The sequence below is a fragment of the Neomonachus schauinslandi genome, chromosome 7 (genome assembly GCF_002201575.2).
Source record: "Neomonachus schauinslandi chromosome 7, ASM220157v2, whole genome shotgun sequence".
Taxonomy (NCBI): Eukaryota; Metazoa; Chordata; class Mammalia; order Carnivora; family Phocidae; genus Neomonachus; species Neomonachus schauinslandi.
The window spans coordinates 85,240,865-85,263,461 of record NC_058409.1 but is presented as its reverse complement, the minus strand read 5'-3'; the positions used below and the strand labels follow the sequence as shown (position 1 = coordinate 85,263,461).

At 39.6% G+C, this 22,597-nt stretch overlaps 1 protein-coding gene and 1 pseudogene across 3 annotated transcripts in view; both read right to left on the bottom strand.

The window, feature by feature from the left end:
* The window catches only part of APC (APC regulator of WNT signaling pathway), a 132,009-nt gene extending 116,914 nt beyond the window's left edge, over positions 1 to 15,095 (bottom strand). For 2 of the 3 annotated variants that reach the window (XM_044917085.1, XM_044917084.1), the window contains exon 1: positions 14,837 to 15,014. In XM_044917085.1, the coding sequence (XP_044773020.1) occupies positions 14,837 to 15,001 (165 nt within the window). In that variant the 5' untranslated portion in view covers positions 15,002 to 15,014. Of the gene's footprint in view, positions 1 to 14,836 lie in introns of all 3 variants that reach the window. The other variant, XM_044917086.1, reaches the window with a different exon arrangement.
* LOC110590617 lies at positions 10,890 to 11,543 on the bottom strand (annotated as a pseudogene).
* Positions 15,096 to 22,597: the final 7,502 nt, after the last annotated feature.

The following is a 22,597-nucleotide window of genomic DNA, read 5'->3' as shown; positions in this document are numbered from 1 at the left end:
AGTTAGTCAAAGAAATATTTGGACTTCTGATTGTAGAAATAGAGACTATGCAATTCAAACAGCTATCTTTTTTTTTTTTAAAGATTTTATTTATTTATTTGAGAGACAGAGTGAGAGAGAGCGAGAGAGAGCGCACAAGCGGGGAGGGAGGGAGAGGGAGAAGCAGACTCTCCTGCTGAGCAGGGAGCCGGATGTGGGGCTCGATGCCAGGACCCTGGGATCATGATGTGAGCCGAAGGCAGACACTTAACTGACTGAACCACCCGGGCGCCCCCAAACAGCTATCCTTTTGAAGTCAATTTAAAAAGCTAGATAAAATATGAAAGTTACCTTCTTAAAAGCATCAAATAACTACCAAAATAGTGAGGAATGAATAACCAGCTCAAATGCACCAAAAGTCGAAACCCAGAAAGGTAAGCTCTGCTTTTTGGGTTTGTCAACAAAGAAGTATTTAAGAGTCTGAACTCTGATTTGTTGCCTGACTTTCAGGACTGGGGAACAAAGGTCAGAATCTGGGACCCACCAATGGTAAAGGCTGTAATAAAAACACCATTGGCTTTGGGCTTGGACTCCACAGCGATGCATCTTAAGATAAGTAAGAAGGAACCAGAAGGTGGCCCAGAAAAGTTAAAGATTTGAAATCGGATTAAGATGGTCTCACATTCCAAGGCTCTTGGCAATGGCAAATGAAAATATTCTCTAGAGAAAAATTAACTTCATCTTATACATCAAATTATTTCTGCAACAGACAACAGAATCAGACCCACAGAGAGTTGACATGTTGGAATTATAAGACACAAAGGGAAAATACTACATTTAAGGGGATAAAGTCAAGCTTAACTATTTTTGCATGGAACTGAAAACTATACAAAGTGACATGGTAGATATGAAAAAGAACCAAATAAAAATTCTAGTAACTAGTAAAAGAGGAAAAAAAGAGGTGGTAACTTCCAAACAGTAAGAGAAAAAAAATCCTGAAATGAAAAAATAGTCAATTTGTCTAAATGACAAAAAAGTGGAGAAAAGGGAATAGGGCAAATGTAAAGTACACAGTAAGATGGGAGAGTTAAATCCAACCATGTCACACAAGAGACACACCAAAAACATAAGAATGCAAAAAGGCTGGAGGTAAAAGAATAGATAAAGATATACCACGCAAGCAATAATGAAGAGAAAGCTGGTGTTGTTATAGCAATCTCGGACAAACTAAACTTTTTTTTTTTTTAAAGATTTTATTTATTTATTTGAGAGAGAGAGAATGAGAGAGAGAGAGCACATAAGAGGGGGGAGGGTCAGAGGGAGAAGCAGACTCCCTGCCGAGCAAGGAGCCCAATGCGGGACTCGATCCTGGGACTCCAGGATCATGACCTGAGCCGAAGGCAGTCGCTTAACCAACTGAGCCACCCAGGCGCCCCAAACTAAACTTTAAAGCAAAAAACCCCCCCCAAAACAAAAATGCTATCCAAATAAAAGAGGAACACTTCATAATAGTAAGTCACTAAGAAGATATAACTACTATGCATTTCCGTGCATCTACTAGCACAGCCTCAAATACATAAAACAAAAACTGAGAGAACTACAGGATGAAATAATCAAATCCACAATCGTAATGGGATATTTTAACATACCCTTCTTTATAATTGATACAAGCAAAAAAAAAAAAATCACTAATGATGCTAAAGATTTGAAATAAGATTAACAAACATGACCTAATGAAAACATCTGAACACTGCACTCAACTGCGGAGGAAAAAAAAGACAATATTCTGGGTCAAAATGCAGATCTCAAGTTTTAAAGGTGTGAAATCACAGACCGTTGAAACAGAGTGTATTCTCTAATTATCTTGCACAGTTGTTAGAAATCAAAAACAAATTAAAAAATAACTAGAATATCTCCATGTGTTTAGTAATTAAGAAATATAATACTTCCAACTAATCCAAAAGTCAAAGTTTTCTATCAATAAAAATTAGAAAACATTTTAAGTGAATTATAAAAATACACATATCATAATTTGAGTAATATGGCTAGCTAAAACAGTGTTGAGAAGGAAATGCTTAGCCTTAAATGCATGTAATTAAAAGGAAATGCTGGGGCACCTGGGTGTCTCAGTTGGTTAAGCAACTGCCTTCGGCTCAGGTCATGATCCTGGAGTCCCAGGATCGAGTCCCGCATCGGGCTCCCTGCTTAGCAGGGAGTCTGCTTCTCCCTCTGACCCTCACCCCTCTCATGCTCTCTGTCATTCTCTCTCTCTCAAAAAGAAATAGAATCTTAAAAAAAAAAAAAGGAAGAAATGCTGAAAAGTAGTGAACTACAAGAAATTAACAAAGGAACTGTAAGAAATTACCCTCCCCCCAAAATAGAAGAAAGGAAATAAAGCAGAATTCAGTGCCCTAGAACACAAACATGCAATAAAAAAGATCAGGAAGATTCAAAATTTAGTTCTTTTGAAAGACTACTAAATCTCTGGTGAGACTGATGAAGGAAAAAGAGAAGGTTCTTATAGCCTATATCAGACATAAGAAGGGAATTCTTCCCTGAAGCCAATAATATATAATTTTGTGAAGGTAAATTAAAAAGTCTGGATGAAAAAAGACAACCTCTTAGGGGAAAAATTACCAAAATAATTAAGAGACAGAAAAACTGAACGGGCTTAGAAAGGAGAAATCCAATTATTTAAGAACCTTTCCACAAAAAAAATTCCTAGCACAGATGGCTTCTCTGCCAGATTGTAGCAAAAAATTTGAGGAATAAAATTCTAGTCATACACAAACTTTTCCAAAACAGAAAATAAGGGTCAGTTCACCCTATGAGGCTAGCATAACATTGATTTCAAATCTTGACAAGAACAATATAGGCCATCTCATTTATGAACACGGATACAAAACAAACTCTCAGGCAAAATATTAATAAACTGAACCCAGGAATAATTTAAAAAGATAATACAGTAAAACCAAATTACGTGTATCCCAAGAATCAGATTAGGTTAAACAGTTAAATAAAATTCAATATATTAACACACGAAGAGAAAATTCATATGGCAATGAAAAGTTGCAAAAAAAGAAAGCATTAAATTCAAACAGAACAAAACACACAATTGTTAGTAAATGAGATATAGCAGGGAACTTTTTTTTTAAGTTTTTATTTTAATCACCTGGTGCTCATTATGACACGTGCACTCTTTAATCCCCATCATTTATTTCACCCATTCCCCCTACCCACCTCCCCTCTGGTAATCATCAGTTTGTTCTCTACAGTTAAGAATCTGTTTTTTGGGGTTTTTTTCCTTTTGCTCATTTGTTTTGTTTCTTAAATTCCACCTATGAGTGAAATCATATGGTACTTGTCTTTCTCAGACTTATTTTGCTTAGCATTATACTCTCTAGCTCCATCCATGTCATTGGAAATGGCAAGATTTCATTCCTTTTAATGGCTGAATAATATTTCATCGTATATATGTACCACTTCTTTAACCATTCATCAATCGATGGACACTTGGGCTACTTCCATATCTTGGCTATTGCAAATAATACTGCAATAAACACAGGGGTGCATGTATCCCTTTGAATTAGTGTTTTTGTATTCTCTGGGCAAATACCCAGTAGTGTGATTGCTGGATTGTAGGGTAGTTCTATTTTTAACTTTGTGAGGAAATTCCATACTGTTTTCCAGTGACTGCACCAGTTTGCATTCCCACCAACAGTGCACAAGGGTTCCTTTTTCTCCACATCCTCACCAACACCTGTTGTTTCTTGTGTTCCTGAGTTTAGCCATTCTGACAGATGTGAAGTGATATTTCACTGTGGTTTTGATTTGCATTTCCCTGATGGTAAGTGATGATGAGCATCTTTTCAAGTGTCTGTTGCTCATCTGTATGTCTTCCTTGGAGAAATGTCTGTTTATGTCTTCTGCCCATTTTTTCCATTGTATTATTTGGTTTTTGGGTGTTAAGTTATGTAAGTTATTTATATATTTGAGATACTAATCCTCTATCGGACATGTCATTTGCAAATATCTTCTCCCATTCAGTAGGTTGGCTTTTACCTTTGTTGATTGTTTCCTTTGCTGTGTAGACGTAGTCCCAATAGTTTACTTTTGCTTTTGAGGCAAGGGGACCTATCTAAAAAAAGTTGCTGTAGCCAATGTCAGAGAAATTACTGCCTGTGCTATCGTCTAGGATTTTTATGGTTTCAGGTCTCATATTAATCCATTTTGAATTTAGTTTTGTGTATGGTATAAGAAAGTGGTCCAGTCTCATTCTTTTGCACGTTGCTGTCCAATTTTCCCAACACCATTTGTTGAAGAGACTGTCTTTTTCCCACTGCATAGCTTTTCCTGCTTTGTCGAAGATTAATTGACTACATAACTGTGGGCTTACTTCTAGATTTTCTACTCTGTTCCATAAATCTATATTTCTATTTTTGTGCCAATATCATACTATTTTGATTACTATAGCTTTGTAATATAATTTGATGTCTGGAATTGTGATGCCTCCAGCTTTGCTTTTGTTTTTCAAGACTGCTTTGGCTATTCAAGTCTTTTGTGGTTCCACACAAATTTTAGGATTGTTTGTTCTAGTTCTGTGAAAAATGCTGTTGGTATTTGGATAGGGATTGCTTTAAATGTGTAGATTGCTTTGGGTAGTAAAGACATTTTAACAATATTTGTTCTTCCAATCCTTAAGCATGGAATGTTCTTCCATTTCTTTGTCTTCAATTTATTTCATCAGTGTTTTATAGTTTTCAGAGTACAGGTCTTTCACCTCTTTGGTTAGGTTTATTCCTAGGTATCTTACTATTTTTTGGTGCAATTGTAAATGGGATGGTTTTCTTAATTTCTCTTTCTGTGGCTTCATTATTGGTGTACAGAAACGCAACAGATTTCTGTAGACTGATTTTGAGCAGGGAACTTCTTTAATGTGATAAAAGTTTTAACAAAAACAAAACAAAACAACAAACCTTCAGCAAATGTACTTGGGAGTGAAATGTTAAAAGCTTTCTCTCTGAGATCAGGAACAAGACAGGGAGAGCAGCCCTGGGATGATGCAGTGTTCTATTTCTTGACCTGGGTAATAAATTCATGTGTGTTTATAATAACGTATTAAGTTCTTCATTTTATGTTTTATGTACAATCTAGAATATGTGTTGTAGAAAAAAAAAGAAATACTTGGAGATGAACAAAAGGCTGATTAAGACTATCAGTAAAGCTCAGCAACTCTGTAGGTCCTAATTTTTCCCCCATTATGATTAATTTCAAACCAACTAACATTTATTGGGCCTATAAGACATTGTACAATCTGGCAACATGCATTATTAACCTTAAAGATGTTTGCAGCCTATCATCCAGTAACTCTATTATCTACGAACCCATCTTAAGGAAAAAGGCCAAGATAAAGAGAAAAAGAAATCCATTATGTGCTAAGATGTTCATTGCACACATGAAAATAAAATGGAAAACAACTAAACTACAGGGAACAGTTAAGAAAAGTAATTCTTACAATGGGATTATTATACAGTCAATAAAAATAAGATTTACAAAAGAGTCTAAGAAATGTACATACCCTAATTTTTTTAAATTGGAAATATATACACACAAACAGTATGACTAATGGGGGATATGTCTTAGGCACAGAAAAAAGACAAAATGAGGAGGGACAGAGGGCTATAAAGCTATACTGGTTTTCTTTATGTGATGAGCTTATGGATATTATCTGTACTTTTATTTCCTGAATTTCCTGTAATGATCATATAAAGCTTTAATAATGGGGTATATAAGAACTGAAGAAAATAATCACAAACCTAATGTATCTTATTTTAATTACTTCAAAATGTAACTAAAATTTCAATCAGTTTTTATCTCAGTATGATTTTATTCAGGTAAACTATTTTCTAACAGTTAAACTGTTTAAGTCTATAATTTGCTAATTATTTATAATAATTTCTAATTATATTTAGTATTTTAAATCCTATAGCCTTAAAAATAAAGATATATCATCTCCAGTTTTCTGGCCATAATTCTAAACCAGTTTGCTCCTAACAGCGAAAAGAGAAAATGATCTATAAACAGGCTTCAAGCAGTCATTTCTGTAAAAGCAAAATAACTGTTAGTCTCTGAATAAAAGATTTGTTATGGCTCCTCACTTTCTTGAGTAACCATTTTCAACCTCAGTTTTGCCAATATCCTGGTATTTTCTGACCAGTTGTGAGGTATGTCTCAAGTAATCTGTTATCAATCATAAAGTATAAATGCGTTCAATGCTTATCATTAGAAATAATAATAAATTGAAGCAAATGTAAGATCAACCCTATATGACTTAACACAGTTTGCATTCCAGTATACTTGAAAGAACACAGTAGAGATAAATCTTACATTTTGCGAATTCTACATTCACTTACTCAGTACTTACTGAGCATCTGTTAGAGACAAGGAACTAAAGGCACCGTGCAAACAATAGAAACAGAACTGAAAACTATTAGGTCATAGGGTTAAACATAACTATCATTTTACATTTTAAAACTTTTAATAGACTAACCCAATCCTACTTTTCACTACTTGCCAGCACAAACTTTTTTCCTCTAGTTCTCTGATTTTCTTTTAAAATATTCTAGCCTTCCCTGCTGCCAAATCTCAGCTCGAGCTGTTCCCCAGCCTAAGTGCTTTTTGTTCATTCACCAGCACCTGTAGAATGCTCACTATATGCCACGCACTGTGCTTGGAATGAGAGAAGGAAAAACACTTTTCTATCTTTTCTATTCTTTGAGCCTGGATTGAGTCCTGCTTCTTTCTCCAAGAATTACTCATTATCCTCTCCATACTCTGAATGCTGTAACCATTACTATCTAACACAGTGGGCTCCCACTCTTTAATGTAAGAAACCATTTTTAATATCAAAATGTTTCATGAATCTGATTCTCACTCCTCAGGTGACCTCATTTGGTCCCATGGCCCTAAATACCATCTATACACTGATAACTTCCAAACATAAACCTCCAGCTCCACCTCTCCCTTGAACTCCTAATAGATATACCTATTCAACGTCTCCACTTGAATATCTGACAGGTATCTCAAACAGCCACATCCAAAACAAAACTCTTGATTTACATCTCCAAATCTGTTTTCCACCTACCCACTACCTCACAGCCCCCATCTCAGTAAAATATGCCATCTTTCACCCAGTTGCTCATGTTGAAAAACTTGGGAGTCATCCTTTACTTCTCTCCCTCACACTCCACATCTAATTCATCAGTAAATCCTAATTACTCTACTTTTTTTTCTTTAAGGATTTTATTTAATTATTTTGAGAGAGAGAGGGAAAGAGAGTGCAAGTAAGGGAGGGGCAGAGGGAGAGAATCTCAAGCTGACTCCAGACTGAGTGTGGAGCCCGACATGGGGCTTGATCTCATGAACCTGAGATCATGACCTGAGCCAAAATCAAGAGCTGGACACTTAACTGACTGAGCCACTCAGGTGCTTCTCTACTTTCTAAGTGTATCACAAATCTGACCACTTCTTTGCTCCCCTAGCACTACTACCTTCTCCAAGTAGCACGTTTCCAACCTAGATTATTGTAAGATTTTCCTAACTGGTTTTCCTGCTTCCATTCTTGCCTTCAATTTTCAACAAAAGTCGGAGTAATCCTCCAAAAAACAAACAAACAAACAAAAAACAAGTCAAATCTGGATATTCCCATGTTTAAAACACTTTAATGATTTCCATTTCACTCAGAGTAAAATCGAGTCTTCAAATGACCTTCAATGCTCTACCTGATCTAGCCTCTGCCTGTCCTACCAACTGTCCTACCACACTCCCCTTCACTCACTCTACTTCTGCCACACCGGCCTCCCTGTTGTTCTTCCAACATGCCAAACACACCTCCATCTCAGAAGGTGCCGCTCCCTCTACCTGAACATTTTACCTCAGATAGCTCCACAGCTAACTCCCATCACTTCCTTCAGGTCTCTCAGCTCAAAGGGCTTCTCAAAAAGACCTTCCCTCACCAACCTATCTAAAGTAACATCCTGTTACTCTTTTATCCACTAAAACTGTTTTATTTATGTCAAAGCCTATTAACTACCGTGTGTGTGTGTGTCTGTGTCTGTGTGTTCACATGGACGATGTTTATTGACAGCATCTTTAACCAACATTTATGCTCAGACAGAGCAGAGGCTCGATTTTGTTCACTATTGTTGCCACATTATGTGCACACAGCAGACCCCAAGAATATTTATTGGATGAATGATGGTAATTGCTTTTAGTTTTGTTGAGAAAATAATGAAAAAACACTACTAGAATTCAGTAAGGCTTTCAAATGAATTTATAATACTCTATTAATCACAAAAGCATTATATACATGCTTTGGTGGTAGAAGGAGTACAATGTACATAATTCAGGGTTCAATAACAACTAAGGGATGGAGCCTTCTTATAATTCTCTATCCCTTCTCACATCCTTCCTATGCCATTCATTAATTCTTTCCATAAATGGTTACTGTGTACCTCTTAGCCAGAGTATTCTAGACATTAAGAATACAAAAATAATTAAGACAAGGTAATGCATTGAGACATATAAAAATAATACTTACAGAATATGACATATACTAGAAATACAAATATAGATTATAAAATTGTACCATAACAGGGGAAGTAATCCACATTTTAGGGGTAGGTGTTTAGGGAAAGTTTTAGTAGTGATGATAACTCAACAAATACTCGCAAAATCAAATAACAAGGTATTCTTCAGTTTACATGTGAAATGAGGGTTTTAAGTCTTAAAGTGCTACAGTAATTTGCTACCATGAGATAAGCTGGCCTTAGAATGAAACCAAAACAAGGAGAATGACAGAACTGAACAGATCACAGAGAAACTGAGCCAAGTCCTTGATGATTTCAGGCTGGATAAAGCCTTAGATAAAGTTTAGCTACAAGATCTAATCATTCCCTTTATTGTTTAAGCAGTTTGAATTTTGTTTTCTGTCACTTGCAATATAAGAATACAAATGAATGTCTATGAATTCTTTTGAAAAGCAAAGCATTTGCTTATTTCAAGGTGTAGGACCACTACTGGCATTTTTGAAGAGATGAATCTTGTTTTGTGGGAGACATCACAGGACTTTTAGTATATGTGACTTCTACCCACTAATTGTCAGTAGGCCCTCACAAACACTGTGACAACCAAAAATGTCCCTATATATTTTCCAAATGCCTCCACCCCCAAGGGGCAAAACAAATCTATTTTCTAATAGTTTTATATGTACCCATTTGCCTCAGCGGTTCCACCAGGTACACATAAATGTATGTACTTAACATCAACCTTAGGGGTAACTGGGTGATGGACATTAAGGAGGGCACATGATGTAATGAAGCGCTGGGTGTTATATAAGACTGATGAATCACTGAACTCTACCTCTGAAACTAATAATACACTATATGTTAATTGAATTTAAATTTAAAAAAAGAAAAGAAAAACATCAACCTTAGGAGAACAGGGATACATCACTCAAATGTCTTAATTTTACATAATCCAATTTTAATCAGTCATTTATGACTATCTCAATGTTTGGCCAAAATCCTATGTATAGTGTATATCAACTCTTGGGGTAAGCAGTGCTGTAAGTTTGCTCCTACTATTGGGAAATTCTTATTTACTTAAACTTACTTTTCCATAAAATACTATAGAGACATGTCACTGATATTGTTGGTCACCTTCCCTTCAGTCATTCACCTAACTTCCTCCTAGACTGAAATGCCAGATAATGGTTTTTCCATTCCCCCTGGCAAGTAGGACATGAACATGCCAGGATGACATCTGACATAGGGGTTCTGTGAAAGGTTTATTTGCCTAATCAAGAGATTGGAGGGCAAACTTCTTCCTATCTTTGGTGGCTGTGTGAGAATGTGATGTCTGGAGCAGAAAGAGTAATGTGCAACAATAAGGGGATGAGCCTGAGCACAAAGATCAGCACACTAAGGATAAAGAAGAAAAGCACCTAGATCCTTGATATAACACTACACTGACTGACCAGTAATCCTCCAACTCTGGACTTCTTTTTACGTGAAATACTGTTTACTCTTGGTCGATATCATGTAATCCGAGGCCAAACTAACAGAAGATATATTCAAGATTTGACAGCTGCTGAAAGTGGGAGAACCAAGACGACTGCAGGGTTAGAGTGGGTGGCTGGGAGAAAGGTGTTTACAAAAGAGAAATTAGAAGGAAGGGAAACACATATACACACATGCACATGTAAACACAATAGGTGAGGGTAGGTGGATTAAAATCAAATTCGATTTGATTCTGTTTGGTATGAGGTAAGCTTATGATAGTACATCTAAGATAAGAGATATACAGCAAGCAATGTAGGTGGGAAGTCAAGTTACAGAATGGAGAAACATCCACACAAAAATGATGATTTATATCATTAAAAATAGGATACAACCACCAAGAGAACACAGTGAAAAGCACAGAGACCTTTAAGTACACTGGTTACCTCTTGTCATTTTAGATGAGGTTCATCCACCAGTTAGGCCAATTAGAATAATTTCACCCCTTTTGACAAAGATATTGTGACAGACTTGGCAGCATGACCTTCTCCATTTGTTCAATCAGAATAGGGGTTAGGACTTTTGGGAAAAGGCTAGAAGAGAATCCTTCTCTCTCCCTTTGGAAATAAAGAAGGCTATCAGATGAACATTGCTGATAGCCATTTTTTTTACTAGGAGGGTAGCCAGTCTGAGCATAAAGCCCAAACAGGAGGACAAAATTGAGATATTAGCAGAAAAATGGAACTTCAGCCCCAATGACATAAGCCTATTCTTGAAGACAATTCTATCTATGCACTTGCCAATTATGTAAGCCAATACATTCTTTTTGCTTTTATTATTTATTTATTTATTTTACCACAGCACTAAGTTTTATTAGGGATTTCATTAAGGTTAAATCTCTAGAAATGAGGGAGTCAGTTCAGGAGCACAAAGCTGATGAAGCCACCTCAGATCTCATAATGAACCACTGGCTCAGGCTCTTTGGTGGGATTGCTGCCTCGTTCCAGGTACAGATTATTATAAGGATACTGCTTTGGCCCCACAGGCTGGTAGGTGGGGTAAGTCTTCCCGACCCAAAACATGAACAGCATGAAGGCCACGAAGCCGAGGAGGGGCTTACACCTGAGATTCCAGGAAACAGGCGTGGGGGATGTGTCCACAGTTCCTGATACACATGTCAAAGTCCCAGTGCATCGGTTCACCCCAGTTCAACCTCAGGTCTGGGTGGTCCCAGTTTTACCACGGATCCCTCTTCTGCTGTGAGCGGTCAGGGAGCTTCGGGTAGTTGCCACACCCCATGCCATCATCCGGGTACAGTTGGTAGTCTTCTACCTGCATACTGTATTTCTTGGCGGCGGCGGCCCGTTCGTCCAGGGTTTTGGGATAGGGCCCCGGGAGCATGTCCTTCGTAATGTGCGTTGCTGTCCGTGCACCCAACTGCACCACGGTCCAGATTGCCCTTTGCAGCCATCGGACTCCCAGGACCTGCGCCCCAGCCGCCGCCATCTTCACCTTCCTCCCTCTTTTTGCTTTTAAATCTAGTTTGCATCCTAACTAATGTAGGAACCGCTATGTTTTGGGGGAAGAAGTGCAGGAAATGTTAAAAAACTTTCAGAGACGTAAGAGAATCAGGACATACAAGGCAGAAGAACAAAGAAATCAGATAATCTTATTCCTATAGAGTATATTTCACAAATGATCTTAGGAAACCAAGGATAACAAGAGGAAAGACCATTAGATTTGGTGATTAGGCGGTCATAGGTGACTTTTAAACAATTTTTTTTTTTTTAAAGATTTTATTTATTCATTCAAGACACAGAGATACAGAGAGAGAGAGCACGAGTAGGGGGAGAAGCAGAAGGAGAAGCAGGCTCCCCGCTGAGCCAGGAGCTGGACGTGGGGCTCGATCCCAGGACCCTGGGATCATGACCCAAGCCGAAGGCAGACGCTTAACCATCTGAGCCACCCAGGTGCCCCGGTCATAGGTGACTTTTAAAGTAGCAATTTCAGTGCTGAAATGGCAAAGGAAGTCAGAGTGCAAAGGAAAGAATAATTTATATTTATTAGGAACTCCATAATGTACCAAACATTTGGGTGGACATTAAACATGAGTTAAACTCCTTCAATTATGACTCTGTAAGCAAGTTTAACATTCTATTTTATAGATAAAGAATAAAGTGAGTAGTAACTTGCCCTCAGCCACATAGCCACTAAGTGGTTTTAACAGACTTCAAACCCAGATTTATCTGGCTCAAAAGTCAATGTTCTTCCTACTACACCAGGCTCCTGGAATTAAAGAATAAAAATACAATGGCACAGCAGGCTCAAAATTCAGACTGGCTTCCCTGAGTTGTACAGCACACAACACTGTATTTGGCAGCCTTGACATAGAAGCATATACATAGGCTAGAGAGGGAGAGACTGAAGAAGGAATGATAAAGACAGTTCTACAGAAAGAAAGACAGGCAGGGATGATTGTGGACACATCTGGAGGGGACTACTATTGAAAAGGGGGAAGGACATTTCTTCCTCTGAGATAGGAGTAAATAAGGAAATGATACTGAGGATAGAAAAGAATATACCTCAGATTTTTCTCAGGAAAGGAAGAGATCAAGTTATTTGCTGTAAAATCCTTCAGGAAATGAGACAGAAAGGAACACAATCAGCACTAACGACCCAGCAGAGAGCAGAGCACCAACTGATATGAAAACTAACCAATGTCCACACATAACTGTCTCTTGTATCCTTCAGGAGCTCAGGGGTCACACTGAAAGAGCTAGTGATGAGGCTTATTCTGAACTGGGGACTAGAAAGGTAAATCTACAGAAAATAAAGCATTCTAGGGCATCAGTGAGAGCTTAGTAAAAATTGATGACAGTGGGATCCTGGTTTAGAGAGGCAAATGAAATCAGCAGTAGGCTAATGGGTTGGATGAATAGAGAAAGAGGGGATTCATAAAGACTGTGTGAGAGGGAGAAAACAGGTTCCCTAAGAGTGAAAGAGTAAGAGATTTTAATAACAGTTTGTAAACAGAGATGTGTTTTGACAGAATCCTTCAAATTATTTTCCCAGAGGCAGAGAGCCATTGACTGGAGCTCAGCAGTCCTACTATCCCTTCAGCCAAAAGCAGAGAATTGAGATAACCCCCTCAAAAAACATACAGTCCTTGATTGTAGAAAAATGAAGGCTAAAACAAACAAATGAACGAACCAGCCGATACAGAAATCAAACATAAAAATATCTCCCCTTATTTTGAACTAAACAATTCTATCTCTAAATTTAAGAAATTTAAAAAAAGGAAATTCATTAAGAGGTAAAAGTCTACAGCAAAGGGAAAGAGAGATTGTATGTCATGAGGCAGAATGAAAAGTAAACAAATCTATCAGGCCAATTATACAACCCACATATTAAAGATTGTTAGTACAGAATTCCAATAGGGCAAGGATAGTTTGTGCTTTAATAACTTGGGAGAGCACCTAGGATAGCTTCAACAAAATGATATTACTCAATTTAATGTTAATAAAATAGTCCACCCATTTGCAATCGCAAAGGAGAAGCTATTATTTATATCTTTAATCTCATTTTTACAACTTTGGGGCTCTTGAGAAATTATCCAACTACTTCTCTCTCTCCCTTTGGAAGTAAATGACAAAGGCTATCACATGAACGTTGCTGATAGCCATCTTTTTACTAGGAGGGAAGCCAGTCCGAGCACGAAGCCCTTTAGGAGGACAGAATTGAGATAACTGCAGAAAGAAAATACGGGAGAAACAGAAATGGCAACTTCCTCCACTACCATTTCAATCCTGCAGTTTGCACTTACAAACTTTGGCAAGATACCAGGTTATTTAGGACAGTTTCTTACACCATTAATTCTGAGGACCCTTGCCCCAGTAACGAAAGAGGGAGAACTGAGACTGGCACAGCCTAAATTTTGCAGAAAATACCAAGTCCTATAGCGACTGTTAAGTAGTAGCAACAATCGAGAATCCAAGAAATTTGAGAAGTTTTGAGTTTAAAAAGCCCTTCTCCATTTTAGTCCTTTCTAAATAAAACAAAAGCTTGTACAATACGGGACTCTAAAGCTTCACTGGGCAATTTAAGCGAACACTGAATAAAAGAATAAATCACTTAACCTTTCTTGTGCTATTACATATCTTATATTCACAAAGCCTTCTTTTTAAAAACGAACACTTCCCAATTCTTTCACTAGATCTAGAAAACGTAAGCCCCCGCCTTAAAAGTTCGGAGACCAGAGGTTTACTATAGTCAGAGATTAATTTCCATGAACAATCATTTGCATCACAGGCACCATTCTCTACTTTGCAGGAGTTCCATGGGCCAAGAAGTCCAACTCTTCAAACGACCCGTCTCCTGGGGACTTGTTTCCTTCATCAAGGTGAAGCTTTTTCTTTGTAACTATATACGAGACTACCGGGTATTATTCCCAGACAGTTAAACTTTTAAAGGAAGCAAGAGTCGAAACCAGGAAGATGGGGAGGCGACTAAAATAGGAGGGGCAACGACCCACCCACCTAACACCAAGGAGAGACCGCTTGGACCGGTGAAGCTTCACCAGGAGCCAGGAAAGCTGCGGAGGGCGGCAGGCGTCGCGACCCCCTCGCACGGTATGAGAATGGAGGGCTTGCAAAGCCAGGGTCCAACTGGAGGCCTGAAAGGGGGCGCAGGGCGGGGAGGGGGTGGGACGTGGAGACAAGAGAGCGGCAGAGTCCGGCCGAGCACCATTAGGGTCTGGAGCAACGGCGGGCCAAAGACGTCAATGCTTGCGTCTCACTCACCTGCCAGACGCTCGCCCCGCGGCAAGAAGTACGGACGTCGCTTGGGCGCTTGCTCTCCTGCGGTACACAGCCGCTGCCGCTGCCGGAGCTCCAGGACCCGAGAGTAGAAGGTGGTGCAGAAGCACGCAAAGCGGCGACCAGACCCGAGCCCAGAGAGGCGTACATAGGGGGCGCCGGGAGTCCGGGAAGGCAGCTCTGTGCTTCACCTTCCTCAGCAGTAACTAACGACGCTTCCCGGGCACAGCATCTTGCCAGCCTCGGCCCGCTGCTCCCGGGCCTTCGCCCGCAGCTCCCCCCAGCAGCGGCCGGGTTTCCGGCGGCCACACTCCGCCCCCTTGCTACTTGGCCTCCGCCATCTTGTTGGAGGCGGGAAGAATGCAGCGCGCATGCGTGCGCAGGGATCGCCGGCGTCCTCCAGCCCCGCAAGGAGGGGCCGGAATGCGCAGTCGCTTTGCCGCAGCGTTCAGACTGGGTTCTTCGCGGTCCGAAACCGAATCTGAGTCGCCGGAGCTCCTCGCTTTTCTTTGACCGGGTAGCCGCCGAATTAATAAAGCCCTTCCGCACATCCACACTCAGTAATTCAGCAAATACCTATGTAGCGCCTACAATGTGAAGCGTTCTAGGCTGGGTGCTGATAAACCTGGCTCCAGCCCAAAAGGAGCTCATAATCTAGTGAAAAAGACGGAGATGAACGAGTAATTCCCTAAATTCTTGTTTTGTACCTGCGCACCACCTCCTATCCCTCGCCCTCCCCCCGCCCATTTTAATTCAAAGCATACCTATTCTGGGAAGTCCTCGTTAGTCTCACACAGTTTTACCTGTTCTTTACCTTTAATTACCTCTCTAGCTTAATTACATTCAACATTACATTAATTCAACAAATAATATCTGGGTTTCTACTATATACTTGATACTGTCCTAGGCTCCAGCAGTAAGAAGTATAAACTCATGAATAATAGTGGGAATAATGAATAAATGAATAATTTACACTCTAGTGGGAAAGAATGGACAATAAAAGACAAATCACAGAATTAATGTTTGATAGTGATTAGGGATGGGGAGAGAGCAAACCACCAAAAGATGAAGGAGAGTGAAGGCACAGAATTAATGTTTGATAGTGATTAGGGATGGGGAGAGAGCAAACCACCAAAAGATGAAGGAGAGTGAAGGGCGGTAATTAGCAATCTTTTACTGGAGATGACATCTGATCTGAGGCCTGGCTGACCACACGGGCCAGGAGCCAAGAGAAGATCTGGGTCAGAGCCTTCCAGGCAGAGGGAACAGCAAAAGCAGAGGCCTGAGGTGGGAATGAGACCAGCAGGTAAGAGGGACAAAGAGAAAAGGTGGCATGGACAGTGGGAGGAGATGAGGAGAGGCAGGGGTCAAATTAGGTAGGGCATTGAGGCCATGGTAAGAGTTGGATTTTACCACAAGGGGCCTGTCTACCTTGCTGACACTGTCCCAACTGCTTTCCAAATACTAAAACTTCCTGACTGCCTATGCTTTGCATGTGCTGTCCCACAGTCTTGAAGATCCTTACTATTGTTCTTTAAATGTCTAGCTTGTCATCTTTTCAGGTTTCAGTGTAACTGTCACGTCAGAAAGGCCGTCCTTCCTAAGCTACGTATCCCTCCTGCTCTCCAGTTAGGTTCCAATATTGCATCTGATCATTTCTTCCATGGCACTCAACATTTTTGTTTTTCTATTTCACCCATCCCCCTACCCAACTCTCTGGCAACCTAGTTTGTTCTCTGTATTTAAGAATCTGTTTTTTGGAGGCGCCTGGATGGCTCCGTGGGTTAAGCATCCAACTCTTGATTTGGGCTCGGGTCATGATCTCAGGGTGGTGGGATCAAGCCCCAGTTGAGCCCCACATCACGCTCTGTACCTAGCGTGGAGCCTGCTTAAGATTATCTTGCTTCCTCTCCCTCTCTGCTCGTGTGCATGCTTGCTATCTCTCTCTCTCTAAAAGAAAAAAAATCTGTTTTTTTGTTTGTCTCTTTTTTCTTTGTTAAATTGTTTTGTTTCTTAAATTCTACACAAGTGAAATCAAGTGGTATTTGTCTCTGACTTCCTCACTTAGTATTATACCCTCCAGGTCCATCCGTGTTGTTGCAAATGGCAAGATCTCATCCTTTTTTTATAGCTGAGTAATATTCCATTTTATATATATCTCACATCTTTATCCATTCATCTATGGATGAACATTTGGGTTGCTTCCATATCTTGGCTATTGTAAATAATGCTACAATAAACATAGGGGTGCATATATTTTTTCAAAATAGTGTTTTTGCTTTCTTGAGGTAAATACCCAGTACTGAAATTACTGGGTCACATGGTGGTAATTCTATTTTTAATTTTTTGAGGAACCTCCATACTGTTTTCACAGTGGCTGCACCAGTTTGTGTTCCCACCAACGGTGCAAGAGGGTTCCTATATCTCCACATCCTCGCCAACACTTGTTATCTCTTGTCCTTTTGATTTTAAGCCATTCTGACAGGTGTGAAGTGCTGTATCATTGTGGTTTTGATTTTCATTTCCCTGATGATTAGTGATATTGAGCATCTTTTCATATGTCTGTTGGGCATCTGTATGTTTGCTTTGGAAAAAATGTCTATTCAAGTCCTCTGCCCATTTTTAAATTGGATTATTTGTGGGTTTTTGCTATTGAAGTGTGTAAGTTCTTTATATATTTTGGATATTAGCCCCTTATTGGATATATCATTTGCAAATATCTTCTCTCATTCAGTAGGTTGCTTTTTCATTTTGTTGATGGTTTCCTTCACTGCGAAAAGCCTTTTATTTTTGGTATAGTCCCAATAGTTTAATTTTGTTTTTGTTTCCTTTGCCTGAGGAGACATATCTAGAAAAATGTTTTTATAGCTGATGTTAAAGAAATCACTGCCTATGTTTCCTTCTAAGATTTTTATGGTTGTAGGTCTCACATTTAAGTCTTCAATCCATTTTGAGTTTATTTTTGTGTATGGTGTAAGAAGGTGGTCCAGTTTCATTCTTTTGCATGTAGCTGACCAGTTTTCCCAGCACCGTTTGTTGAAGAGACTGTCTTTTTTTCCCATTGTATATTCTTGCCTCCTTTGTTGTAGATTAATTGACCATATATGGGTTTATTTCTGGCTCTCTCTTCTGTTCCATTGATCTATGTGTGTTTTTGTGCCAGTGCCATACTGTTTTGATTACTACAGCTTTGTAGTATAACTTGAAATCTGGAATTGTGATACCTGCAGTTTATTTTTCTTTCTCAAAATTGCTTTGGGTATGATTTTTTTGTCTTTTATGGTTCCATACATATTTTAGTATTATTTGTTCTAGTTCTGTGAAAAATGTTGTTGGTATTTTGATAAAGATTGCATTAAATCTGTAGATTGCTCTGGGTAATATGGACATTTTAACAATACTGGTTCTTCCAATCAATGAGCATGGAATATCTTTCCATATGTTTGTGTCATCTTCAGTTTCTTCAATCAGTGTTTTATTGTTTTTGAAGTACAGGTATTTTATCTCCTTGGTAAGTTTACTCCTAGGTGTTTTATTATTTTTGGTACAATTATAAAGTGATTGGATGCCTTTTATTTTTGTTATTGTTGTTGTTGCCTGATTGCTGTTGCTGGGACTTCCAGTACTATGTTGAGTAGAAGTGGTGAGAGTTTACTCCTTGAAACATACAACCTTCCAAAACTGAATCCCTGGAAGAAATAGAAAACTTGAACAGATCAATTATCAGCAATGAAATTGAATCAGTAATCAAAAATCTCCCAACAAACAAAAGTCCAGGACCAGATGGCTTCACACGTGAATTCTATCAAACATTTAAAGAAGAATTAATACCTATTCTTCTCAAACTATTCCAGAAAATAGAAGAGGAAGGAAAACTTCCAAATTCATTCTACAAAGCTAGCATTACCCTGATACCAAAATCAGATCAAGACACTACAAAAAACCCACAAAACTATAGACCAATATCTCTGATGAGCATAGATGCAAAAATCCTCAACAAAATATTAGCAACCCGAACCCAACAATACATTTAAAAAGATCATTCATCATGATCAAGTGGGATTTATTCCAGGATGTAAGGATAGTTCAATATTCACAAATCAATCAGTGTGATATATCGTATTTACAAGAGAAAGGATAAAAGCCATGTGATCATCTCAATAGATGCAGAAAAGCATTTGACAAAGTACAGTATTCATTCATGATAAAAACCCTCATCAAAGTAGGTCCGAGGGAACACATCTCAATATAATAAAGGCCACATATGAAAAACCCACAGCTAACATCTTTTCAATGGTGAAAAACTGAAAGCTTTTCCTCTATGATCAGGAACAAGACAAAAACGTCCACTCTCACCACTTCTATTTGACATATTGTTAAATTATATATTTATTATTTTTTCACTCTCCCACTACATTGTGAACTCCATGAGGAGTGACAATGTTGTTTACCAATAGACACCCTATGTCTAGCACCATGCCTGGCATGGGGGGGGGTCACTCAATAAGTGTTTGTTGAATTCATGAAAGTTTGTCAGCACCTAGGTAGTTAGTGGCATTCAACATTGTTTTTCTCTTGTTAGTTTTTAATATTAAATGCAAGTCATTTCCTATTTATATGTCTCCTCAACTAGATTACAAAAGGGAACTTTAGAAAGGGTGGGGATGGAGAAAGAATAAAATGGAGAAGAGTAGGTGATGATGGGGGAGTGGGCAGATTGTATTGCATATGTTTGCAGGACTGGGAAAAGGAAGGCTTCAATTTAATGGAGTGCCTATTTTATGTGCTGTGCACTATGCTAGGTACTTAATCCTCACCATAGCCCTGCTAGGTAGTTATCCTTATTTTGATACATAGAAAAATTCAGAAAAATTAAGTCACTTGCCCAAAGTCACATATTAAGAGATACTACTGACCCTAAAGCCCATGCTCTGCCCATCTAGAGAAACTGGATTTGGAGATGGGCCTATTTGGTGATTTGACTCTGTATCATTAGCATGCTTTCATTAGAGACTTGAGCTACTGCCATTTACGAATCCTGATTGTATTGCTATTCTCGTAGGCTCTCAATAAAGGGCCTGATTGGAAATTGCTGTCATTCTGTTCTTTTGGACTGGAGCAGAGCTCATTTTACCATTTCCTTTTCATGTTTTTTTAGAAATTTGTATTTCTTTTTTTTTTTAAAGATTTATTTATTTATTTGAGAGAGAGAATGAGAGAGAGAGAGAGCACATGAGAGGGGGGAGGGTCAGAGGGAGAAGCAGGCTCCCTGCTGAGCAGGGAGCCTGATGCGGGACTTGATCCCGGGACTCCAGGATCATTGACCTGAGCCGAAGGCAGTCGCTTAACCAACTGAGCCACCCAAGCGCCCAGAAATTTGTATTTCTTTTTATTAATAAGTTCTATATATTTCATCAAAGGAAAAAGAGAGAGAGATCTATATATACCAGAAAAATGGGTGCATATCCCAACTGCTAGCTGCATCCCCTTGGTTAGGCTTGTTCCTGTATGGCTAGCTCTCTCATCTAGGTCCCAAGTAATACTTTATACATCAAAGACAGTTCTCTGGCAAAGAATGACAGGCTCACCACAACAATCACTTATCCCATTTACTCATCAGAATTACACACCATCATTTCCCTCTAAACAGGATAGCTGTCTTAGGATAGCTGGGGAGAACTACAGGAAAGGATGGGGCTGCTATCTTATATCTGGGGCCATTCAGTCCTTGTATGAGGGAAGTAATAGACTATAACTCATGATAGTATACACTTGTCAACTGAACCCTTTTAGTCCATATGCAAGCCCGGTAGTAGGTGGGACTACATACCTGAAAAGACTCTCTCACCTTCTACCCCGCTGTAGTGTAATTCTTCCTTGGAATAAATCCCAGAAACAAGACGATGTCTTCAGTTTCTGTGGTATTCTCTGCTCTTATGGTGACCCTTTGTTATGGGTTGAACATGCCCTCCCCCTCACCCCCACCAAAAAAGGATATGTTGAAGTCCTAACCTCCAGTACTAAAGGATATGAACTTACTTGGGAATAGGGTCATTGCATATATAATTAATTAAGTTAAAATGAGGTCATACTGGAGTAGGATGGACCTCTAATCCAATAGCTAGTGTCCTCATAAGAAGACTGCCATATGAAGGAAGAGACACAGGGAGAAAGTTGTGTGGTGACAAAAGTGGAGCTGGAGTTATGCAGCTACAGGCCGAGAAACACCAAAGATTGCTGGCAAACCACCAGAATTTAGGAAAAGGCAAGCAAGAATTTCCCTACAGGATGGGGCACCTGGGTGGCTCAGGTGGTTAAGCGTCTGCCTTCGGCTTAGGTCATGATCCCAGGGTCCTGGGATCGAGCCCCGCGTCGGACTCTCTGCTCAGCGGGGAGCCTGCTTCTCCCTCTGCCTGCTGCTCCCCCTGCTTGTGCTTTCTCTCTCTCTCGAATAAATAAATAAAATCTTAAAAAAAAAAAAGAATTTCCGTACAGGTTTCAGAGGGAGGATGGCCCTGCCACCTTGATTTCAGACTAATGGCCTCCAGACCTGTGACAGTAAACTTCCATTATTTTAGGCCCCCCGGTTTGTGGCACTTTGTTACAGCAGCCCTAGAAATGAATACATCATCATATGTATACTGCAGGGCCTATAAAATACAAGGAAGCGGTGGGGATGGGCAGTGAGGAGGTCTGGGCTACTGTCCCAGTTTGGCAGCAAACCAGCAGCAAGACCTCAGGCTAGTTGCTCCACCCCACTGAGCAAGCTTCCTCATCTGTGTGAACAGGCATAATAACAGCTGCTGTGCCTACCTCAGAGATCTGCAGTGATAACTGACAAGTCTTCCTCCAGAGATGCTGTGACCAAGATGGCCTCACAGCTACTGAGAAACAATTATGTAAAAGACAGCGCTCCTGCCGTGGGGAATTTCACACTCTGGCTGAAAGGCCCTTTCCTATATGAGATAACTAGCACAGGCCAAGTGCAAAGTGTGTGCTTTGGACCTGGTTCACTATTGATATCCAAAGGAGGAAGGATCACTGTGGGCTGGGGTGGAAAACAGAGCCTTCATAAAGGACCTTAGCTGAAAAGGGATTGATTAGAAGAATATTGGATATCTGCAGGATGTTCAGGAACAATACTTGACATTATGCCCAGAAGTAGTCCCCCAAACCACCCCTGCAGCCACTGTAGGGTACAGATACCAAAACTAGGACCACCAATACCACTTGCCCTAGACACTGGCTGATGCCACTCCAGCTGAAAACTAGATACAGTCTCTATTGCGGCCGCTAGTCTCAATAGAACAGAGGGTCACTGTGACTTAACCACACTTGCTTTCAGTCCCAGGCCTAGGGGCAAATGATTGACACAGCCCAGTCATATGTTAACAGTCTAGCTCAATGCTGTGCAATAGAAATATAATGCAAGCCACATACATAATCCTAAATTTCCTGGTAGCCACACCAAGAAAATCATAGAAAAAAGTGAAATTAATTTTAATAATATGTTTTATTGAACCCAGTATATCCAAAATATTATCATTTCAACATGTGACACTAGCTGCACTTCAAGGGTTCAGTAGCTATGTGGCCAGTGGCTATCACATTTGACAGTATAAGGAGTCCAGCAAAATAATAGGGATCCCAGCAAAATAAGTGTATGGACTTGTGATTTCCCTAGTGAGACGTGGGTTCTGCTTCATAAGGAAGGCCATTTCCCTAACACAGGAAGGGGGTTCAGAT